Source organism: Tursiops truncatus, chromosome 1 (genome assembly GCF_011762595.2).
Source record: "Tursiops truncatus isolate mTurTru1 chromosome 1, mTurTru1.mat.Y, whole genome shotgun sequence".
Classification (NCBI taxonomy): Eukaryota; Metazoa; Chordata; class Mammalia; order Artiodactyla; family Delphinidae; genus Tursiops; species Tursiops truncatus.
The window spans coordinates 54,750,027-54,772,817 of NC_047034.1; the positions used below are offsets into that span (position 1 = coordinate 54,750,027).

Here is a 22,791-nt window from a genome sequence, read left to right on the forward strand (position 1 = left end):
AAACTGTTCCAACAGACCCTACAAGTGGAAGACTTGGCTATTAATAATACTAGGATTATTCCACAAGAGGACTACTGAGTATGAACTGTGAACCCCAGCTTTCTGAAACTTACCATCCTTCCACACATTTTGTACAGCTGATAATTGTTGAGATCCTAATTAGAGAAGTACCTGCCGGTGAAATGCCACAAAGAGGAAAAACAGTACATGTAATCAGGGTTTATTTAAAACAGGGGTGCCCAAGGGACTTCCCTGGTGGCACAGTGGATGGGACTCCACACTCCCAGTGCAGGGCGCCCAGGTTCGATCCCTGGTCAGGGAACTAGGTCCCACATGCATTCCGCAACTAAGAGTTCACATGCCACAACTAAGGAGCCCGAGTGCCATATCTAAGGAGCTGGCAAGCCACAACTAAGACCCAGGGCAACCAAATAAATTAATTCATGTTTTTTAAAAAATAAAACAGGGGTCCCCAACCCCAGGGTCAAGGACCGGTACAAGTGCGAGGCCTGTTAGGAACTGGGCTGCACAGTAGGAGGTGAGTGGTGGGGGAGTGAGTAAAGCTTCATCTGCCGCTCCCCATCGCTCCCCATTGTTCGCATTGCCGCCTGCACCATGCCCCTCAACCCACAGTCTGTGGAAAAACTGATCCCTGGTGCCAAAAAGGTTGGGGACCGCTGATTTCAAGGCTGAGTAAGGCCCTTAAAGAAAAAAAAAACAAAATGGTTCTTTATGTCTCTAAATGGCACCCATATGTTTAAGAAAAGGCCTTCATTATATATCCCTACAATAACAATTATGCTGTGATTTGTGCAGGAATAATTACTAGTTTTTCTTTTCTTTCCGGAAGAAATTACAAGAATCTCTTAACAAGTGGCTGTCTTTGGAAATCACTGTCTGTCTTTTTTAACCTAATACATATATTGATTTTCTTTTATTGTTTTAAGGACCACAGGAGTTCTTTGGATAGAGAGAGTCTCTGAGTGATAAAATTTTGAGTAATTTCTGTTTTAGTTTTTATTTATATGTTATTTTCCAAATTTTGTGTAATCAACATTATTTTACTCATTAATGAGAGAAAAAAACCTTTAAGTTGCAAGATCTTTAGGGAATAGACTTATTTGGTATGCTTCACTTTAAATAAATGATACAAACAGCTATTCTTTCTGTAATATGTATTAATCAACTTTAGTACATCATTTCCCTACTCAAAACCTTTGTCTAGAATTTAAAATGTTGGTCCCTTAGCATAACACACAAAACCTTTCATGACCAACTCCCATTCTTTTCCTACTTCCTGGCCTTCCTCTCATATGCTAGCCAGATGGAACAAGATGAAATCTCTAGACGTGCTACCTTTTTCTCAGTCCCGTGGTGCTTCTGAAAGTGTTCTTCCCTCTACCTGGAACATCCTTCCTCTCCACGTGACCACGTGAAAATTTTCTACTTTTTTTCTTTAGAATGTTTCTCAAAAGTTTCCACCCTTAAATGGGCACAGAAATACATTGCTGGTGGGTGAAATGATACATCTTTCAAGGAGAGCAATTTAGCCCTATATATCAAAATTACAAATATACACACCCTTTAACCTAGCAATTCCACTCCTAGGAACTGAACCTATAGATATTCTCACACTTTTGTGAAATGACATAAAAAAGATTATTAGCAGCACCATTGTTTGTAACAGCAAAATACTGGGAACAACTCTACATACACATATATTGGGAGTTGGTTAAACATATTACAAAAATAGTGAAATACTATGTGGCTATCAAATAAATAAGGAATCCTTGATGTACTGACATAGAAGAATCTCTAACACATATTGTTACATGAGAAAAGCAAAGGAAAATAATGGGACACCAAAAGTTCTGTAAAAAGGGAGGGGAAGAATACACACAAATTTGCTTGTATTTGCATAAAATATTTCTGGAAGGATACTTCTGAATAATAAGAACTTCACTGGGACAACACGAACAACTTCACTGGATACCATTTTATACTTACTGAAATTTTAAACCATGTGAATGTGCTACTTATTCAAAAGGTAAAACTGTAAAAGTTTAAAAATCAAAATGCTAAAAAAAGTGTTCACATCTTTCGATAGTATCTCTGTTTCCCATACTCTCCTCCATCATCTCCTTCATTCATTCGTTAGAATATTGGACTGCAGATATTTTGTGCCAGGTGCTGTGGTAGGTAGAGAGGGGAAATAAAAACAACCTGCAAGGACACTGAACCTCAAGGTACAACTCAGAAAAGCAGGTAGAATATCTCATTTCAGTGAGTGCCCAGGGTGGGGGATGCGACAGGCACACAAAAGGAGAGGCAGGGATCTAACCCATCTCTAACAGTGCTCACATCACTGCTTCATAATAACTGTTTACATGGCTGTCTCCCAAACTAGATTGTTATCTCTTGGAAGGTACCTTAAAGGTTAACACAGTGCATTGCACATAGGAGTTATGCATGTTAAATGAGCCACTGAATAAGCCATAACAGAAATAAGCAATGCATTATTTTTTAACAGTTAAGAACTAATATTTAAGTACTCAGCTAGACTCTAACCTAATTCTACAATCAATTTTATAAGAATTTAGTATAAAAGTCTGAGGATAAAAAGATTTTAAAAATAACTTTCCCTATCTTATGTGTACAGATGTTTAAGAATGCATCCAATTGTCACAAACATATTACCCACTGCAGACCATGATTATACTTATGCAGTGCTTCATTTTTTCCCCTCCAATACTATCAATTAAATATGTACAGAGAGCATACAATGCACCAGGTACAATGCTGGGCTGCAGATACAATGGTAAAAAAAAAAAAAAAAAGACATAGCCCTGTTCTCATGGAGGTTACGTGTTAATGAGAGACTAATCAAATAATCGCACAAGTTTCACAAGTATTTTTCTATATACTCAAGAAGAAGACAAAAACTGACAGGCATGGTCAAAGTTCTCCTAGGTGGCCATAAGGAAAGGAAAAGTTACCTTCATGTCTCATAAAATATAAGTTAAATGTTATTTTAGGGAATTATGGAGAGAATTCAGTGTCCTTGAGCTTGAATGGAAAAAATATCTTTATTTTCCTGAACCTCTGAAATTTATCAGCTTTTTTTTTTTTTTTTTTTTTTGTGGTACGCAGGCCTCTCACTGTTGTGGCCTCTCCCGTTGCGGAGCACAGGCTCCGGACACGCAGGCTCAGCAGCCATGGCTCACGGGCCCAGCCGCTCCACGGCATGTGGGATCTTCCCGGACCGGGGCATGAACCCGTGTCCCCTGCATCGGCAGGCAGACTCTCAACCACTGCGTCACCAGGGAAGCCCTATCAGCTCTTTTAAATCATGAATGTAGGCAACAATCCACTGCAGTATTTGTGATTCTGTCATCAATAGACCTTACAGATATTTTCATTCACATTGCAGTAATTGCATATATCTCAAAATACTATCAATATTTATGACTTTTTTAGAATTATAGTAGTTATTCTACTTGCTACCATAGCTTGTCATTTAATGTGTTAATAAAAAAAAGCACATACTACTGTATCATAAATCGGATTTTGGGGGGTAGGGAGTGGGCAAAATGGGTGAAGGTGGTCCAAAGACATAAACTTCCAGTTATAAAATAAATAAGTCCTGGGAATAAAATAAATCCTGGAGTTGAAACATTAACTTTAGTTAATAATACTCTATTGTATATTTGAAAGTTGTTAAAAGAGTAGATCTTAAAAGTTCTCATCACAAAGAAATAAACTATGTGCAGTTACTTAGACTTATTTTGATCATTTTGCAACACATACATATGTAGAGCTATTACGTTGTACACCTGAAACCAATATAATGTTATATCTCAATGGTCAAAAATCTTATTCTTCTCTATTTTGATACCTATATTTCAATATAATTGGTTTCCTTTAATTTAGTGTATTTTATGCATTTAAAAAGTTTTCTGATAAGGGGTCCATAGACTTAACCAAACTGCAAAAGGAGACAGTGACCACAAAACTGCTAAGAATCCCTGAGCTATAAAGGTTGGAATAACAATGCCAACAATTCCATGGTTGGCACACAAGGAATCTCACTGGAGAAAAGAGATTTCTGTTTTTAATCATGTTTGGGAGGGACAGGAAAGAAGAGTACTGATCCACTTCAAAGTTCCAAGAAAAATGAAAAAGGGTAATAGAGTGTTTGCTAAGTTTGAATTTCAATCAGGTTTTACTGTATTTTCAATGCGTATATGTCATTTCCTGATGACAAATCTGTGGATATATAGCTTTGGTGCATATAAACTATGTATGCTGTTGAGAAACACAGTGTTTATATATTTTAGATAGCTAACCTAACCATGACGATCACATAAAAAGTCAATTATTATACATGTGGTGGATGATTGTTCAGCAAATATTTGTTTTCCTCTCTTCCAACCTCTAAGATGGGGTATACTTTCCTGATCCACTATGTTGGAAGTGGCCTTTTGACTTGCTTTGGCCAATGGAACATGGACAAAAATCAAAGTGTGCTAGCTCTAAGCCTAGGCCTTTAAGAGCCATCAAATGTTCCTAATGACCGGGCTTCCCTGGTGGCGCAGTGGTTGAGAGTCCGCCTGCCGATGCAGGGGACGCGGGTTCGTGCCCCGGTCCGGGAAGATCCCACATGCCGCAGAGCGGTTGGGCCCGTGGGCCATGGTCGCTGGGCCTATGCGTCAGGAGCCTGTGCTCCGCAGCGGGAGAGGCCACAACAGTGAGAGGCCCGCGTACCGCAAAAAAAAAAAAAAAAAAAAAAGAAAAGTTCCTAATGACCACTCTAGGAACTTCTAAACTCTGTCATGAAAAGAGCACACTCCAGATAGCCTGCTGATCTCAGAAGAGTGAGAGGTGTGGAACAACAGATCTAACCAAACCTGGGTCCTGAGCCGAGTAAGCTCAGCCATGCCCAAGTATGCCCAGCCATGTTCTGCCCAACGTTGCCACCCAAAGACTCATAAGGCAGAAGATACATGCCTATTATTATCTGCCACCACCAAGATTTATGGCCGTTTGCTATGCAGCAATATCTAAGAATATATGATAAATAATACTCTTTAAAAACCTCGACTGACTAACTAATGCTCTCTGTTCTCTCTATCAAAGAAGTCTGATACTCTGGGCGTGTTGAACTCCTGTGGCTACTAGGCTGTTCCCACAACTGAATTTATGCTTAAAACAGAGTTAACTGAACTGATTCCCAAACATGTTTATGATCATAATAAAATGAATGTGAAAAGAAACTGAGCGGCTATTTCTATGAAAACTAAGTTGAGCTATTTGGAAAGGCAACAAAGATGACTGGTTAAATACAAAAGTCACTGTCACATTAAATGGTGGCAATGCCACCATCGAAGAGGTAAAAATAGTTATAAAAAAACTGTAAAGTTTGCTTTAGATTGCTTTATGAGTTTATTAATTTATTGCCCCTCTTCAGGAAACTGAAATGACAAAGCATTATGTATTTCAGAACTCCTATTCAAAGGCATCAAAGGCCCTATAACAAAATTGATAATATGTATTTATGTTTTAAATTAAAATAAATGTTTATGTGAGTTAGTATGTACTATTTTGAATGCTTCACCTAAACTAACATTTTCTGTTAACCAACCAACTACAGGCCTGGCTGTGTCAGATAAGAGGGTTTCCTCAATATTTCAGCCTGTTAGAAATTCTATTGTGGGCATTACAATAATCAGAGCAACGGTGTTATTTTTGCTTGTTTTGTTGCAAATCCCGTTCATACGCCAGCCTGTAGTCCTTGCATTGAATTTGAATGCTACAATTTGATTTCATACTGAGCTTGAGCACTGTGGTGAGTTGTTGTTTTCTTTTTCCTGAAAAGATCTTTGCCTCATGTTTATTTTTTTCTTTGGTTTTGAAAAACTCTTTCTTGATTTTGACAACTGGATCATTTCATTTTTTCCAGATGAATAATCACAGGGCAGCGTAAATAAGAATTAAAACTAGCATATGCATGAATCTACTGATGGATTTCCGTGAACATTTTGCTTTGGGTTCTAGCAGTGTCCTAAAAATATTTTTTTTTAAACATCTTTATTGGAGTATAATTGCTTTACAATGGTGTGTTAGTTTCTGTGGTGAGTTTTTGATGTAATACTGGCTTCTCTGATAATTTAATCATCATTTAAAATTTCTGTTACCAAGTCTAAAATCTGATTCATTAGACATGAATACAGGCCATGATATAAGGAATAAAACCTCAATTCCTTCTTCTGACTTACAAAGCCCTACGTCATAACCTGACCCCCAACTCCTCCCCCAGCCTCATTTCTTACCAGTGTCTACCCCTGGCACATGGTGCTCCAACCACACTGATCCTACTGTTTTGCTAGTATATCAAGCTCTGTACCACTTTGGGGCCTTTCTCTCAGAGATTTCCTCTGCCTGAGCTACTCTTTTTTCCTTATTTTCCCTTGGATGTCATTCAGATCTCAAATGACACCAGTGAGGTACTCACTGATTACCCAACATAAAGCCTCCAATTAAAGACTTTAATTACATCACTCCATTTTAAGTCTCTGCATAACACTTATCACTGGCTGATAAGTGATATCATTAGCTAATATTCATGTCTTACCTCTCCTCCAAATAGTATAAGATTCACAATTGACACAGGTCTTTCTTCCTCACACCTAGATTCCCAGGACCAAAAATACAGCATAGCACATAGGAGCAGATAAATGAATATTTTGGATTAATTACTAAACCGAATGCAAATATGGGTGCTAAAACAAACAAAAAACTAGAATAAGATTTTTCAGTCACTGTAGACAAGCTATGATTTTATAAAACAAAAATTTTACATATTATATGTTTCATGTCAACTGCTCCTGTAACACCTTCTGAAAAAAATATTTTGAATTGACTCACAAATCAACCCCACTCCCAGAATCAAGTATAGAAAGATTATTTCTCAACATCTGAAACAAGATTAAATGCAGAAGAGTTCTAATTATCATAGAAGCTGGTTTAATAATTTCATATTTAATAGCAAAACAACATAAATGATCTTTAGATAGTGAATTTATAAAGTCTTGCTAAATGTTAATCTTTTATTTCATGATTTTGTAAAGGAAGAATCAGTTTGGAATTATATCAACTTATATACATATACCTCCTACTATGTGCTGGGTATTCATAAGTGCTTTAAGGTATTAACTGACTTAATCCTGTAAGGCGCTTCTAATATGCTTCCAATTTCACAGATGAGAAAAATGAAACAGAGAGGTCAAGTAACCTGCCCAAAGTAAATGAGCTAGTTGGAGGTGAGGTGGGATTTGACCCAGATAGTTTGGCTCCAGGGTCTGTGCTCCTGGGCTCCACTCTATACTATGTCACCTCCCTTAACATTCAGATTTTTCCCTGAAGAATCTACAGTTGTGATTCAGGGGTAGCAACTGAACTCTGCAAATGACAGAACTATAAATCTGAATGCTGTACGGCAGCCATATTCAGCCATGGGATTGAAGAAGCAGAGAACTTGGGGAAAGAGATAAAGTAGATGCAAAGAGAGAAGTTAATTAGATGGCATGAGATATGGAGAATGTTTGCCAGCATCAGTCTAGTACCAGCTCTGCTGAACTCCTGCCCTTGTGTTTAAAGGAACACAACCTGGTGCCCACATGATAAATTCCCTTCCTTGTTTAAGAGAGCTCAAGATTTTATTACTTGCAACCATAAGAACCTTAACTCATATCAAAACTAATAAACCACATGAGGGACGATTTGGCTTCCTGTGCTAAACTGAAGTTGATGAAATACTACCAAAATATGTTCACTTCAATAATAATGAGAATGTAAAATATTCAGATAATAACAGTTTTTAAAAATATGGATGAGTCAATTGGTGTTATAATGCTTTATTTTAATCAATATTTTTGTATATGCAGTGAGGATTTAGAAATAACTACTGATTTCATTGTTTTCTCTGTCTCTGGCACAAGGAATTGCTCTGAATTTTTTTTTTTAATTTGGCATGCTAGATGAAATCTATGTGCCAACCCAATAAGAAGGAAGTAATTTCAGAAAGCTTACCCTCATCTCCCAGTTATACAACAGAGAAACTGGAGCTCCCTGAAGAGGTCCCTTCCTTTACCGCACAGTGCTGCTATTTTGGTATCTGTCCATTAAGAACATATATCCAGTGCTAATAGAGTATAAACATGTGTTAGTCTGGGTAAACAGTTTTTGTTAATGGACAAACCACTGAACAACCAAGTCTCTTACAGTGATGCTGTGACCTAGAATTTCAAGATGTGGAACATAATAAAGCCAAAATGGGCCATCTTTTCTCCATTACATGCTTGATATCCAACTTTCCCATTCAAGCTGACACAACAACAGTCTTGCCAATTTCATAAGGTGGAAAGCTTACAGTAATTTTCAGCTTGTCTCAATCATTTACTCTTCTTGTATAGATCAGCTGCTTGCTTCTTCCTAAGGAATACTACTGTACCTATCCACTGCAAGAACTAAACATCATGTGTGGACTAATTTCTTTATTCACACTGCTACTGTCAAAGTGTCAAGCAGTCCAGACTCCTGTCAACTCAATTTTTAAAGGGCATTACAGCAGGTAATGCCCTTTAAAAATTTTTTTCCGCACGCGATGCGGCCCCCATCAGTCCACTACTGCCTGTTACTGCAATAACTGATATATCTACTCAGCAGATGGTTCGGCCCATATAAATCCCTCTTATTAATTCCACATTGCATTCTCACCATCCTGAGGCTCAAACCTAAGATCCTCTACACCCCCAACCCAACGTCGCCAACCCCAGGGCTGTGGACCGGTATCGGTCCGCAGCCTGTTAGGAACCGGGCCGCACAGCAGGAGGTGAGCGGCGGGCGAAGAGGGAAGCTTCACCTGCGGCTCCCCATCGCTCGCGCACCGCCTGCACCACTGAACCGCCACCCAGCCCCCAACCCCTTCCCCGTGGAAAAACTGTCTTCCCTGAAACCGGTCCCTGGGGCCAAAAAGGTTGGGGACCACTGCTCTACACCATCTTCACGGCAAAAGGCTTCAAGTTTCCTGTAGGACTGATATCCTGATAGTGATTCCCTAGTCAAACAAAGCAATTAGCCAGGGTTACCCAACTAGTCCATTTTGTCCATCCCACCCCCTGCCTTCTCCCACATCCCTGTGATACCTCATCTACTCACCCACTCTTTCCTTTAGGCCTTCTCCAAACAGTGACAAGGGAAGACAGTAAGTAAGAGCTTTCACTGTGCTAAATACAAGCGCTCTCATTTTAATGCTTGAAGTAATCTAGTGATGTAATGCTACTATATCCCTCATTTTTCAGATGAGGAAAATGAATCTTAGAGAAATGAAGTAATTTACCAGTAAGTAACAGATGTAAAATTTGAACTGAGGACTGTAACTTTAAAGCCTCTGAAACAGTTAACTTCTTGGCCTCTGCACAATCTGTTCGCCCTGCTCAGAAAGGTCCTACTACTCTCTACTCACTGGCAACACCTGATCAGCCTTCACAGCCTCACTCAATTGCTTCCACCCCCTTTGGAATTCTGCCTCCACACTGTTCAATCAGTGGTAATTATTCTCCACTTCGTTCTACCCTAAAAGAGTAAATATCAGCCCCATAAATACTGATTTTGCTTCTCTTTTATTTTATCGTGAGGTCTTTGGGGGAAGGGGTATTGTATTTATACACAGCATGTGCAATAACCCAAAAATGTTTGTAATATTACGTACTGGCCTCTACTAACATACATTGGAAAGCAGTATTCCCTTCATAACCACTTTATAGATTAAAAAGTTGAAATAATTCAGTAGAAAATAAATTAACATGAAATATTCAAGCTCGACAGAGTATGCATTGGTTATTAGGCTTTTCACTGTTTAAACATTAAATTGAATATTCTGAATTTAAATACATATTCAAAGCTTTCTTTTGGAATGCATAATAACTGTAACAGGTGTGATCTTTTCCCTTTATTTATACTAGTCAGATATAAAAATAATTAGAAGTGGTGGAGGTGGTAGAGAGGAATGCTGGCCATTCCACTAGGAGACAGAAGGTCCTGACAGGAAAACTTCAGAGACTCCCTCCTTCACTTATTATTCCTTGTGTGAGCACTTGTGCTAAGGGAAGGATTGTGGGGAGGGGTACAGTTTTGTCTCACAATGCAAGAGTTAACAACCAAAGCCTGTGAATGACCAAAGAAAAAATAATCTGTTGGATTTAAGGAAAGGCAAGAATGCTGCGTCCAATGAGGCAGCTTTATCAATGCTCCAGTCATTTTGATTAAACTGGATTTTCACCTTACATACCAACTTATTCATGTTGTAATTTAAAAGTTGTTAACTTCTGCTAGTGGTGACTCTAGGCCTTTGTTTAGTTTATCTTAGCAAATACAGCACTGATCCACGTAATCTTATGTTGTGTGTGTGGATGATAAGAGAAATTATGCTTGACTTTCTTATCCTTTTTCTTATCTGTCATTTATGAAAAGGACCTCTGTAAAGGGATCTGTGATTTTCCTGAAATATCATTCATTTTTAAAGGATCAATAGGATATAGCCATATTTTTCAAAGTGTGAATCAAGACATTTCTGAAATTAATGGTTGCTCACAACTAGCCTTTAAACAATTAAATATAACAGAGCAGAAGAAAAAACTTGAATACATCACCTGGTTTAGTCAAATTTTCTTTTAGTCTTGTGTGTACAGTGTCTTATATTTTTCACTATATGTCTCCATCAAAAATATCAGAAAGGGCTTCCCTGGTGGCGCAGTGGTTAAGAATCTGCCTGCCAATGCAGGGGACATGGGTTTGTGCCCTGGCCCGGGAAGTTCCCACATGTCACGGAGCGACTAAGCCTGTGTGCCACAACTACTGAGCCTGCGCTCTAGAGCTCACCTGCCACAACTACTGAGCCTGCATGCCACAACTACTGAAGCCCAAGCGCCTAGAGCCCGTGCTCCACAACAAGAGAAACCACTGCAATGAGAAGCCCGCACACCTGAACGAACAGTAGCCCCTGCTCACCGCAACCTGAGAAAGCCCGCACGCAGCAACAAAGACCCAATGCAGCCAAAAATAAAAATAAAAATAAATTTATAAAAAAAAAAGTCAGAAAGCCACAGAGCTACTTATGAACATGAAAAGATTCAGTGTCCACACCAAAAACACTGTACTTACTGGTATTCTACCATTTAAGGAATCAAGATAACTCTTATTATGAAACAAAGTCCAATTACAGAAAGATATTTAATTAATTCTGTACTAAGAAAGTTTCTAAATACCCTTGCAATAGTCAACCTAAACCCAGGGGATTTTATATGTTAGCAAGAATATAATTTGCTTCACAGTGCAGTAATAAATCATATTGAGAAGCAATATGGTTTTATTTTATACTATAGAAAATCTGAGTATTTATCTCTTTCATACAATTTAAAGGGTTCATCTCAAAGCAAAAAATTCAATATGGAATCAAAAGCAAATGATAAATATTTTATCTTACCACAATTTTAGTATAACTTTCCCAGATAAACTAAAACCAAATACCACCTCCAAAAGATGTTACCAGTAAATAAACTATTTAAAATTTCAAATCTGATAAAGAAAACTCAGTATCTCCAGAAAGTTCTGCAATTAAATTTAACAGCCGAACGTCTATACTATTTAAAAGTTTGGTGTACAGAGCAGTATTTTGTGTCTTTATCACACCTCTGAGACTCCATATTAGGGACCAAATTTCATATCAAATAAACTCCAGGGCTAAATCCCCTTTGGGGGAGCTAGAATTGCATCAAGGCATAACATATATCAATACGTAGAATACGGAAGAATGTTCCCTGGTAAGCATATTAATACTCATTCATTCATTCATTCATTTTTTCTCTTCCTGTCTCCTGTAGATGTGTGAGCACACAACCTGCACACCCCACAACGTCTTTTATTTATTGAGCACATGACGTTCTCCATGACCCGGTCACTGCCTACCTCTTCAACCTCCTCTGTACTCTACACTGTGTCACTTTACATCTCCCTGTTTTTGTTTCTTCTCCCCTCTGGCCTGGAAAATTCCTATAAGACCCCTTAAGAAGATCTTGATAGGACCATCAGAAAAAAGTGAAATAGAATTCTGAATTCTTTCATTAAGTTTTCATGATGGAATATTGCAAAATTAATGGCTAAAATGAAGCTTAAAGATTATCCACAACTGTGAACTAACCTATCCTGACTTGGTATATATAGTAATAATTATGGCTAACTAAGAATTGGCAATAATCTCCATATAATATATATAATTATAAAAATAGAAATTATATTAAATAGGAAAAGAATGCAATAGGCTGGATATTTCTTTATTAATGAACACTTACAGAAGTATATTATGGTTTTGTATTTGTTTTTGCTTTTTTTTGTCCAGCTGATTCTTTTAAACTGCAGCTATACAACATCTACAAAAGGAGAGAGTGTAATGAATCCCTGTGTACTCACCTTCTGTTTCAACAATTATCAACATATTCATTTAGTTCACCCACATCACCAACCCCTCTACTGGATCATTTTGAATCTTTGCAGACATTAACTATCCCTATCTATCTTAATCATCATCATTAACTATATCCATAAATCTCTCTAAATCATCATTTTAAACATAATCAAAATATTACTGCATACACAAAAATTGAATAATTCTCCTAATATCACTAAATACCTAATTAGTGGTCAAATTTTCCCTATTATCTTATAAATTTTTTTATGGTGTGTTCAAATCAGCATCGGAACAATGTCAGTACACTGCACCAGGCTGATATAACACTTAAGTCTTTTTAAATCAACCTATGAGTTCCCCCTCACCCTTTTTTTTTATCATTACAATATATTTTTGGAAGAAATTGCCATATTATGTTTAAGGTTCCCATGTCTTAAAATAGAGAATTAGGATTTCATACTAGTAAGATAATCATTACCATATACTTGTTCATTCTGTTGCTTGTGATGAGTACTACTGAATATAATGAATAAGACGTTACTACAACAATAGTTAGGAAAGTTTGTTAAAAGGTATGGATCAATAGCCATTATAAGGATGACATCTACAGAGAAGAAATAACAAACACTCGCAAGGACTTTGTTTTTCTATTATGCCAGGACATACAATCTAAGACTCTTGGAGAATGGTTAAAAAAAAAATTTACAAATCCCAACTAAGATTATACTCATAATAGTTCTTAGTAATAATGTAAAGACTCTGAAAGTTATTTGATTTTTAGATAGTTCAATTCTTAATGTCTATGTTATGGCCCACTGGTAAAAATGCTCCACACCAGAAAGACTGAATTATACGTGTGTATATGTAGGTGGTCTTACCCAAATAATCATACACATACATACAAGGCAAACATGTGGGACAGATTTATGTTCGGCACTATAAAACTCCTCTCAACCTCACTACATAAGAAAGCATTAACCTAAGTGTTACTCCTAGGACACTTTTAAATGTACTGTTAAGGTATAATACTGTTTAGTTATGTAAATAAATCCTTGAAAACCTGTAGACCTTTTTGTAGCTGCAACAATGCCAACAGCAATACTTCTATTTTAATTCCCAGGAAGTTATGCCTCAATTGCTACAGGAGTATAACTATCATATTAGAAAAGAAAAAAGAGCCCCAGAGTAGTGTGCAAGGCCCCACCTACCATAGACCTGGGCTTGCTGATGGCCACCAGACTAGTGAGGAAGTCTTCATCGTGCAGCTGGCTGAAAACATGGGCGTCATAGGCTACCATAATGGAGATTTCTTCCATCATCTTGCCAGCTGGCCTTTCCACAGCAGCAGCTGCTGCCCCAGCTACAGACCAGACTATCCAAGGGAAAATCCTATGGCAGCTCAGTGCCAATGCACACACCCACCTGAGTTTGAGGGGGTGAAGTGTCAAAATTCCAGAAGGAGAAAAAAAAGTAGCTGCTATCATAGGCTTGTCTAGCAATTCATCCCCAGTAGAAAACTGAGAGAGGTCTCTTATCTATGGAGGAAGTATACACTATAAACACCTTCTGCATTCTTAACAGAGCAGCTGGGAAAATTCAGTTTTTGGAAATCTTCTTTAGACTTCAAAAAGAGAAATAAAAGTCTCCTGTGTGGAAATATCCAATAGCAAAAATGCAAAAACAAAAACCAAAAAACACAAAAGTTGATTTATTGTTATGTTCTTGATAAATAGAATTTTTTTTAGTTTATCTTCTTACTTCTGTATTATATCAAGATTCTTCTTCTTGGAGGAGAAGTGGATTTTCTTACTGCTTATTTTTTCACATTCATAGAAAATAGATGGCAGCCTTTAGATGTTCAGAATTTATAGAATTCTTGGTGCAGTTAAAAATTATCTCCTGAAGTACGAAAAAAAAATAAAAGGGTTCTTTTTTCCCTCTGAGTATTTCTGTTAAGAAAAAAAGTACCAAAATATAAAAATGAAACAGGGACTGCAATATCAGTGAATAACCATTTCCTCTTCTCCCACTTAAAAAAACATGACTATTTTAAACAGAATTCTTGATATTGAGAGCTTAGTTTTTTGTTATTCTGAAAGCAACACAAGGTTCTCATTTCTAAACTGATTATTTTTCTCTCATAGATAGTTGTTCTCTTGGTCCCTATTTTTAAGCTTAGAGGTTTCTTTTAATTACCCAAATCAGCAGACAGTAATGAACTATTGGTGCCTTAGCCACCAGAAGCGTTTTTTTTAAAGTACAGCTGGAGACCGTAAATGAACCTCAATGTGCCCCGATGAAAAATGTAAAAGCTGCCCATAATTATCATTACAAGGTTGCCTAAATCACCAGGAAATATAATGTATGCTAATTTCCATGGGAAAAGTATTAAGCAAATAAAAAAGGGGGGGAGGACAGATAAAGCTCCTCCAAAAGTTGTCTTTCCAGTATTTCTAATTAAGCTATTATCTTCTCTGCTTTTTATAGATTATGACACTGCAGTACCAAGAGCAATATTATTTATTAGAATTAGAAATCAGTTTGGCAATGTTGGTCTACAATCAAATACAGATACTGTTTGGAACTCTTAGTCCTAATTACCAATAGCAGTATTACATTGTCTAAGTCTGCTTTTCAGAAAACAAAACTTGGAATGAAATTTATAGTGTCTATTTTTCCTTGTTTTTCTAAAATATTTCCACCTAGATGAACATGATTACTTAGATAGTACCTGGTTCCATTTAAATGTGATTAGAAGAGTTTTGCAATACTATAGCATTCTAGATTACAAACGCGCGCGCACACACACACACATACACGGAAGGGGGAAAACACCTTATTGCTAGGAAACAGAAGCAAGACTAATAGGCTTATTTAAACAGAAAATGCAATACTTTAAATAAATCCTCAAGATTAAAACAGCTTCAAACTGAGTTTGACCCTTGTTGGAGCTGGTAAAGCATTTTCACTTCATTTTTCCCTACAATGCAGCTCTGCCTTTTAAGCATTATTTTCCTTAAAAATTCTTCCAGCACATTCATCTTAACGCTGACTAACCAGGTAAAAATTAAATGGTCGTCAGGAGGCAAGGTATTATAAAGCGTCAGGCAGTTCATACCTTTTCAATTCCTTTTTATCTTTTCAGAAGTACTTTAAAGGATACTGTGAATCTCTTCGTGCATTCACTAGCACCAGAAGGTTTCCGATTTATCCTGCAGGACCATTTTCTAGCTGTGAAAGCAATTCCTCTGACTTTCATATTTTCCTTTGCTCCAGTGACTCAGTGCTTCCACAATGCTATCTGACTCAGGTGCACTGACAAAGACACCTGTTGTGGAAGGTAAAGAAACTACTTCCCATAATGCCTTATTCCCTGCTGGCAACCACCCAGGGGCAAACAAGAATTATAACCGCATTTGAGCAGTTGCCTATGCACCCTGGGAGAGCACTTTCGGTGTAACAATAGGTAATCATCTTGGTTAAGAACACTTGTAACCAAGAAAATAAAAAAGGCCAGGGAAAACAATAATAGTTTTAGGTGCTGTGTGTTAAACTCATAAAATTTCTAAGGCATCAGGGATATAAGAGTGCAAAACACTTTTAGAAACATAAAGGCTGTAAAGACAGTTTTAAAATTACAATAACAAAAGCTAACAATTTCAAATAATTAAGTCCTTTGAGAATTCCACACAGGTTCTTAGGTAAACAATTAGGTACCTTTAAAATGCTTCTGATTTATTACCTTCAAAAGACTCTTCTAATTAGCCACAGTGCCTTAGAATTATTAACAACATTTCACGCCTAAATACAAGAGGTCCTCTCTCATAGCCACAGTGCATATGTTTTCTAGAGCAAGGACTCCTCTAAGTTTGATGGGCATCCTTCATTTTCTGTCACCCTTAAATGTTTCTCCATACTTCAGAGTCTGGGAAGCAAAAATTCAAATGTTCCTTTTGTCATACAGTTAAATGTATATTTGTGGTCCCCACAAAAAGCATACTTTTTGCAAACCAATGAACTATCTAAAAAATTGTCTTTGTGTTCTCTTTTCCTAAAGATATTTTCTCCAGTGTCAGAAATAACAGCTATCGTACCCTCCCAAACTTCAGGAGTCATTGTACACAGCCATGTTTACATACAGTACTTCACTCCCTTGCAAGACATCTTTCTTACTCTTTTGCCTTTTCCCCGGTGAACTGAGACCCACTTATCTCCCCGGATGGTTTCCACCTGAGCTTCTGCCCTCCTCGACTTCACACTGTGCAGCTCCACTGAAAAAAGGCGTGGGGGTGGGGAATTACCTGAGATCAAGGAGTGAAGTGCCGACAACACCAGTTGCTGCTAAAATTTACCAGGAGAGGATTGGGTATCAAACAGGCAGCAGAAAACAAGGCACTCGTGGTAACCAACAGAGGGGCTCCAGTTCCAGCAGGAACCATCTAGCTGTCTGTCCCAGGGCAAGTCATTTAACCTCCCGAGGTTTCAGTTTCCTCATGGTCATGTAAATTGAGAGGGATGGAATATATCGGAGGTTTTCACGTGTGCTCAGTTTGCTCAGAAAGAGTCAAAAGCAGTGTGTCCTATTTCCCTCCACTAAATAGGCTTATTGGGGGATTTGAAGGTGAAAATACCTTTTTAATCTCTATCAGAATAAAAAACAAAGGGGAACAGTAATCCCAGATGTTAAGAAAGTGCCCCCAGGGTTGCTATAATGTGTCCCAACAAATGCAGTCTGCTTTGTACCCTAATTTGGATTTTCTAACATCAACTCTTCTGCTTTTAAAAGAGGGTTTGGTGACAGTTGCTACACTTTTTATTAGCTACTCTTTACAGTCTTTCTATTCAGAAGCCAAACTGCCTACAAATTAATTTTCACAAGCCTCTCTAGATTTCATTAAGATAAAAAGAACAAATTAACAAATATCTCCAAATATTTTTAAATGCTGTTTTAAAATTTTTACACAGATTTTACTCTGTTAGCTGATTTGTTCCAACAGCCATTCTTCCAGGATTATTACTATTTAACAAAAACATACCTGGGTCATACTAAATGAGCATGAGTCTAATAAACCATTCCTGGCCTTCAGAGAACATCTATTCTCAAGTATCAAATTTAGAAAGAGCCAAAACAAAAATCAAGAGAAGCCTGAAGAAGATGTGAACTTTTTTCAATTTCTGTGTTCTCCCCAAATGCAGCAAAGCAATGTAGTTTAATTATGGGAGTAGTATTCTTTTTATCCACCATCAAAGTAGCAAATACATTAAAAAATGATCACACATCATTAAAAAATTATCTCACCTCAGGAGACTGGCTGTAAGGACCCTTTTTCCCATGCCTCAGGTTCTACTTGTTGAACATTCTCATCACAACAGCCATAAAATCAGGATAAGACAAAAAGGAAGACAAAACCACTAGGACAGAAATATGGCCTAGAGGGCAGAAAGGTCTTCTATGTCCCCCACGTGTACCGGCAAAGCCCTGTAGAGACTGTTCTTCGTTCCCCAGTGGTCTTTGTCTAATCATTCAGGAACATCTTTATAGATTCAATTAACATATAATAGATTCAGTTCAATATAAATATTCATGAGGTATACCTGACTCAATTTTAACGGACTGTCACAAAATGTTCATGGTATTGACATAAAGAACTCTAAGAAAGACAAAATTCTACAATTACTTTCTTAATCACAGGAAAACAATATTCCAAGTAGGTTTCTCTTTACACTTAGGAGTGTACATTACAGAACCCAAGTGCTCTAAGTGGCGGAACAAAAGATAAAATGAGAGAGAAACCACTGAAGTATCAACAGAAGAAAGATTTTCAGAATACTTTGGATTTCAGAATAGTCCAGTAACATGCTGAGTTTTTACAAAGGAAAAAGAACATGAAGTAAAAGATAAATAAGTGAAATCTTAGTTCTCTTTAAAATCATGCAAAGGTAAATAAAGAAAACCATTATTCTCGCGTCAAATTCCAACCATTCAGCTCATTATCTTTGCTATCTTTGCTAGTAATTGCTAGGCAAATTCAAAACCTCAGAAAACACATATTCTTTTAAAAAAAAAAAAATCCCTAGAGTTAAACTAAGAAAACAAAAACCAGTGGGACATAAATACTTGCTTAACAGTTACACTGGGTATCTTACTTCCTCATTTGCATCTCACTACAAAGAATGAGGGTGAGGTACATTCCAGACTATGAAAGAGTAGCTGCAACTCTTTAACAAGTCAGCTTTCTACCTCTTTTGTAACTCTGAAATCCACAGCCAACTATTAAAAACAAGACAATAGGTCCAACATGGAGTCACTTATGCTAAGCCCCATGTCACCAAAGACTTTGTTACAGTTTCCACGCTCCCAGAAATGAAATCTTAAACCAGGAGTCACCTCATCAGCACTAGTTAGGTAATCTGCCTGATAGACCCCTGCTATCCCCTAAAGGAAAGTAATCTTGTGATAACCAACCCACTTTTTTGCTTCATGTAACTTTCTTGTTCCTGCTCCCTTCTGCCTATGAAAGCCTTTCATTTTGTACGGCTCCTTGGAGCTCCTTTCTATCTGCTAGATTGGCTGCCGCCCTTTCGTGAATTGTTGAATAAAGCCAATGAGATCTTTAAAATTTACTCAGTTGAATTTTGTTTTTTAACACAACGCATTCACTTAAATTTTACCTAACCAAAATAAGCATTGCAAGTGCTCCTAAGCATTCCCTGATATTTGCTATCACCCCAAGCGAGGATGGTTTCAAACACATCTAAGAATATGAGTAATGCTTCAGCTTGTCTCATTTTGAGCAGAATATACAACTGAATTGTAATTGCAAATAACTTTACCTTAATTTCTAGAGCATTTGAATAACTTTTTAAAGTTTTACTGACCACTAAATCAAACCATTCCACATGGAATATGTTTCAAATTCCTTTTGCACAAGGTCAGAAGGTAGGTTTAGAGAACAACAAAGTGTTAACTCGTTTTCATTCAAGTGTTCATTTGTCTCAAGTTCTTCCTGTAGGGCTGGTGACCCAACCTGGATAACTCTTCCAAATGGGCCCTCAGCTCCCTGTAGTATGTCATATACAGAAGCTTGCAGTGGTGGACCTGGCTAAAATCCTGCAGTTAAAACTGGAAGAATTTAATGGTATGTGAATTATATCAATTAAAATTAAAACAGAAGCATTTACTAAATGCATGCAATATGCATGAGGAGGGCTTATAAATGTGTAATATAGTAACATATAATCTAGTTATAATAATGACTAATATATACTAAAAATTCTTCTATAATAATAATGCAGCTAGTATTTAGTAAGTACTCACTATGTCCTAGACATAGAATCTCATTTAATCTTTGCATAAGTCAATGAGCTAGGTACTATAAATATCCTTGCTTTATAGACGAAGTAACTAAAGTGTGGAGAAGTTTAGTGATTTGACTCCATTCTCACAGCTAGAAATGGAACTGACAGGATTCAAAAACAAGCCTGTCTGGCTGCAAAGTGCGTGCCCTTCATGACTAAAGGAAGATAAGCGAAGTAAGCAAACATGTACGGAGAATCAGCCCTGTGCCAGACACCACTGCTTCTCCCACGCTGGGATCTCCTTGACACTCACACACTTAAGGTTACACAATACAATACACCATGTCTGTCAAGTCATATTAGGATTGTTATAGAATTAAGTCCTTCTGCAGACAGGAAAGTCTTCATGGAAAAAATGGATTGGATTTTCATAAGCAAAGTGAAGTAAGTTTTTTAGAGAGAAAATAAAATTAGCCTGGCCAGAGTGGTGAATTTATGTTAGGTAGAGTAGGAGGTACAGTTTCAAAGGCAGATTTGAATCAGCCTGTGGTAGGTTTCCAATCTCAGGTCAACAAATTTGGAATATAAGGTATGTAGGCCAAGGGCAGTCCTTGAAGACTACAGGGTTTCTGCCTTTCTAGCCTCCATTTTTTATCATTAGAGAAAGTATAGCATAATGGTTAACACATGGGCTCCAGGGTTCAAAATACCCTGGTTTGATACAATGCTCTGACACATACTAGCTGTTTGACCATGAACAAGTTCCATAAGCTGTCTCACCCTTGGTCTTCTCATCCATAAATGAGAAAATGATAACAGTGCTGATATTATGAGGAATAAGGTAATGCACATAAAAGCCCTTAGTAAGGTGCCAGGCTCTATAAAGTATTTGATCAGTGATAGTTGCTGTTATTATCAACATTAATAAAAATGATGGAGCGTTCCCTGGTAGTCTAGTGGTTAGGATTCGGGGCTTTCATTGCTCTGGCCTGGGTTCAATCCCTGGTCAGGGAACTGAGATCCTGCAAGCTGTACGGCACAGTGAAAAAAAAAAAAAAGAAAGAAAAAAGATGACTGGAGCGGTAAGATCATCTGCCAAAAACTGAGAAGATAGAATATAACCTTTAGAAACGAGGTGGGGGTCTCTTCTCAGTACATAAGAACACAGTCAATGCCTCCATTTTCTATTTTCTTGTCCAATTAACAAAAATCCTGAAGGGAGAAATAAAAGGTGTCACACAACTCCAATCCTGTACCAGTTTTCCCTACACAACGAATCTTTCTAGATGTTGCTTTGTTTAAGAGCAATTTGGTAATTTACACAAGTCCTTCTGTCAGTAACAACTGAGGCAGGTCAGAGGAGGTAAAAGGTTGATAATGAGGTGGGAGGGGATCTCTTACAGTCTAGCTTCCCTCTCCAGTTTCCTGACTACAATGCAAACAGAGCCTAATCAATTACCTCTTATTAAATTGAGCAATTGTGACAAGAACAGGGAACAAAGAGAGCATTTGTTGTATAACGATATTCATCGGTTATAACCTGATCAAGAAAACACTGTTACTATGGGCTATCATGTGGAAATACATAATCCTTCTTTCTAACTGTATTATAAAAAGATTTTCCAGTGTTCATTTGGATCTTAGAGTCAAAAGAAATATCCTATGCAATAGTTTAGAGTAACAGCTTATCCACAAGCTTAGAACTGACCAATAAACCTGTAATCTACTTCGGTTCAAAGATATCAACTGAATTTGATTAGGGGTGAAGACGGAAGGAGGGGAAAAAACCCACAAATTTAACAGTTATTGTGCTGAGGGGAGCTTTAACTACATTGTATCTCTTTTTAGATTTTGCAACAATACTGTGAAGCTGGTTTTATTATCCCCATTTTACAGAAGAGGAAACCACTGCCCTAAGTTTATTTGAGATCACACCACTAGTAAATCAGAGACATGATTAAAACCGAAATACGTTATTACAAAAGCTCTGGGGTTTTTTGTTTTTTTCTCCACCTACAACAAGTTCTGCATAACATGAATTCAAGAGAGAAGAAAAAAAAATTCAATTTGGAGATCCTGAAATAGAAACTTTAAAATTTCTAAAGCGGGACTCTGTATTTCTCTTCTCTTAGTATTTTGTTTTTCATATTATATCATTATATATTGAAAATATGAACTAAAAACTCATTGCATCTGATAATATTATTTATTAGGCATTTGCAAATACAAAGAAAAAGAAAAGACTGGAGGCAAACTACTGACAAGTGCAATGCACACATTAACAGTCTGTTACAACAGAAAATACCATGTGGACTGAGGCAGCATTCTTTGAACTGTCAATGGTGGCTTTCATGATGCTAAAAATTGGCTTTTTCTTTGCGTTAAGGGCAATAGTAAATTGCTTAAAATTGGCTAATAGTAAAATAATAAAAAGTATTAACTTTTTAACAGCAGTGGCAATGCCCAAAGCATTCTAATTTTATTCATTTTGATAAGTTTATTTTTTATGTTCAATCTAAAATTTTTTCCCAAAAAGTGATCATTTCAGGTTTAAGAATTGTTATGTGTCATTATAGAGAACATCTCTCTAATATCATGCGGATCATAAAAATAGCTAAAATCCGTATGCTTTAATTCCTCTTCAAATTAAGCAGGAAGTTAAGAGATAATATTAGTGCCTGCATAGATGACCAAAGATTTTATTTTCAGTAAGAAATTCTAATATGATAACCACCTTTAGGCATAAGGACATATGTATTCTGCAAAACATCTTTCTTATTTTAAATGTCCATTTGAGATCTAAGTAATGCTGCAAATGTTTAGGTGAAAAAGGCCTATTTACTAGTTAACCAGATACATAAAGAATCAAAGGCAAAACAAGCAGCTGTCAATTTCTAGAATTTCTGGCTATGCATTCCTTATTATGTTGTCCTTATTATCCTGTACTAAAATTTTCAATGTGTTCTTAA

General features: G+C 37.1%; 1 protein-coding gene across 16 annotated transcripts in view; it reads right to left on the reverse strand.

Moving 5' to 3' along the window:
* RABGAP1L (RAB GTPase activating protein 1 like) overlaps nucleotides 1-22,791 on the reverse strand; it is a 682,857-nt gene that overhangs the window by 75,543 nt on the left and 584,523 nt on the right. For 2 of the 16 annotated variants that reach the window (XM_019952077.3, XM_019952078.2), the window contains exon 1: nucleotides 13,732-13,939. The exons of 10 other annotated variants lie outside the window; for them this stretch is intronic. In XM_019952077.3, the coding sequence (XP_019807636.3) occupies nucleotides 13,732-13,842 (111 nt within the window). In that variant the 5' untranslated portion in view covers nucleotides 13,843-13,939. 4 more of the 16 variants (XM_073804183.1, XM_033855042.2, XM_073804177.1 and 1 more) reach the window with 4 other exon arrangements.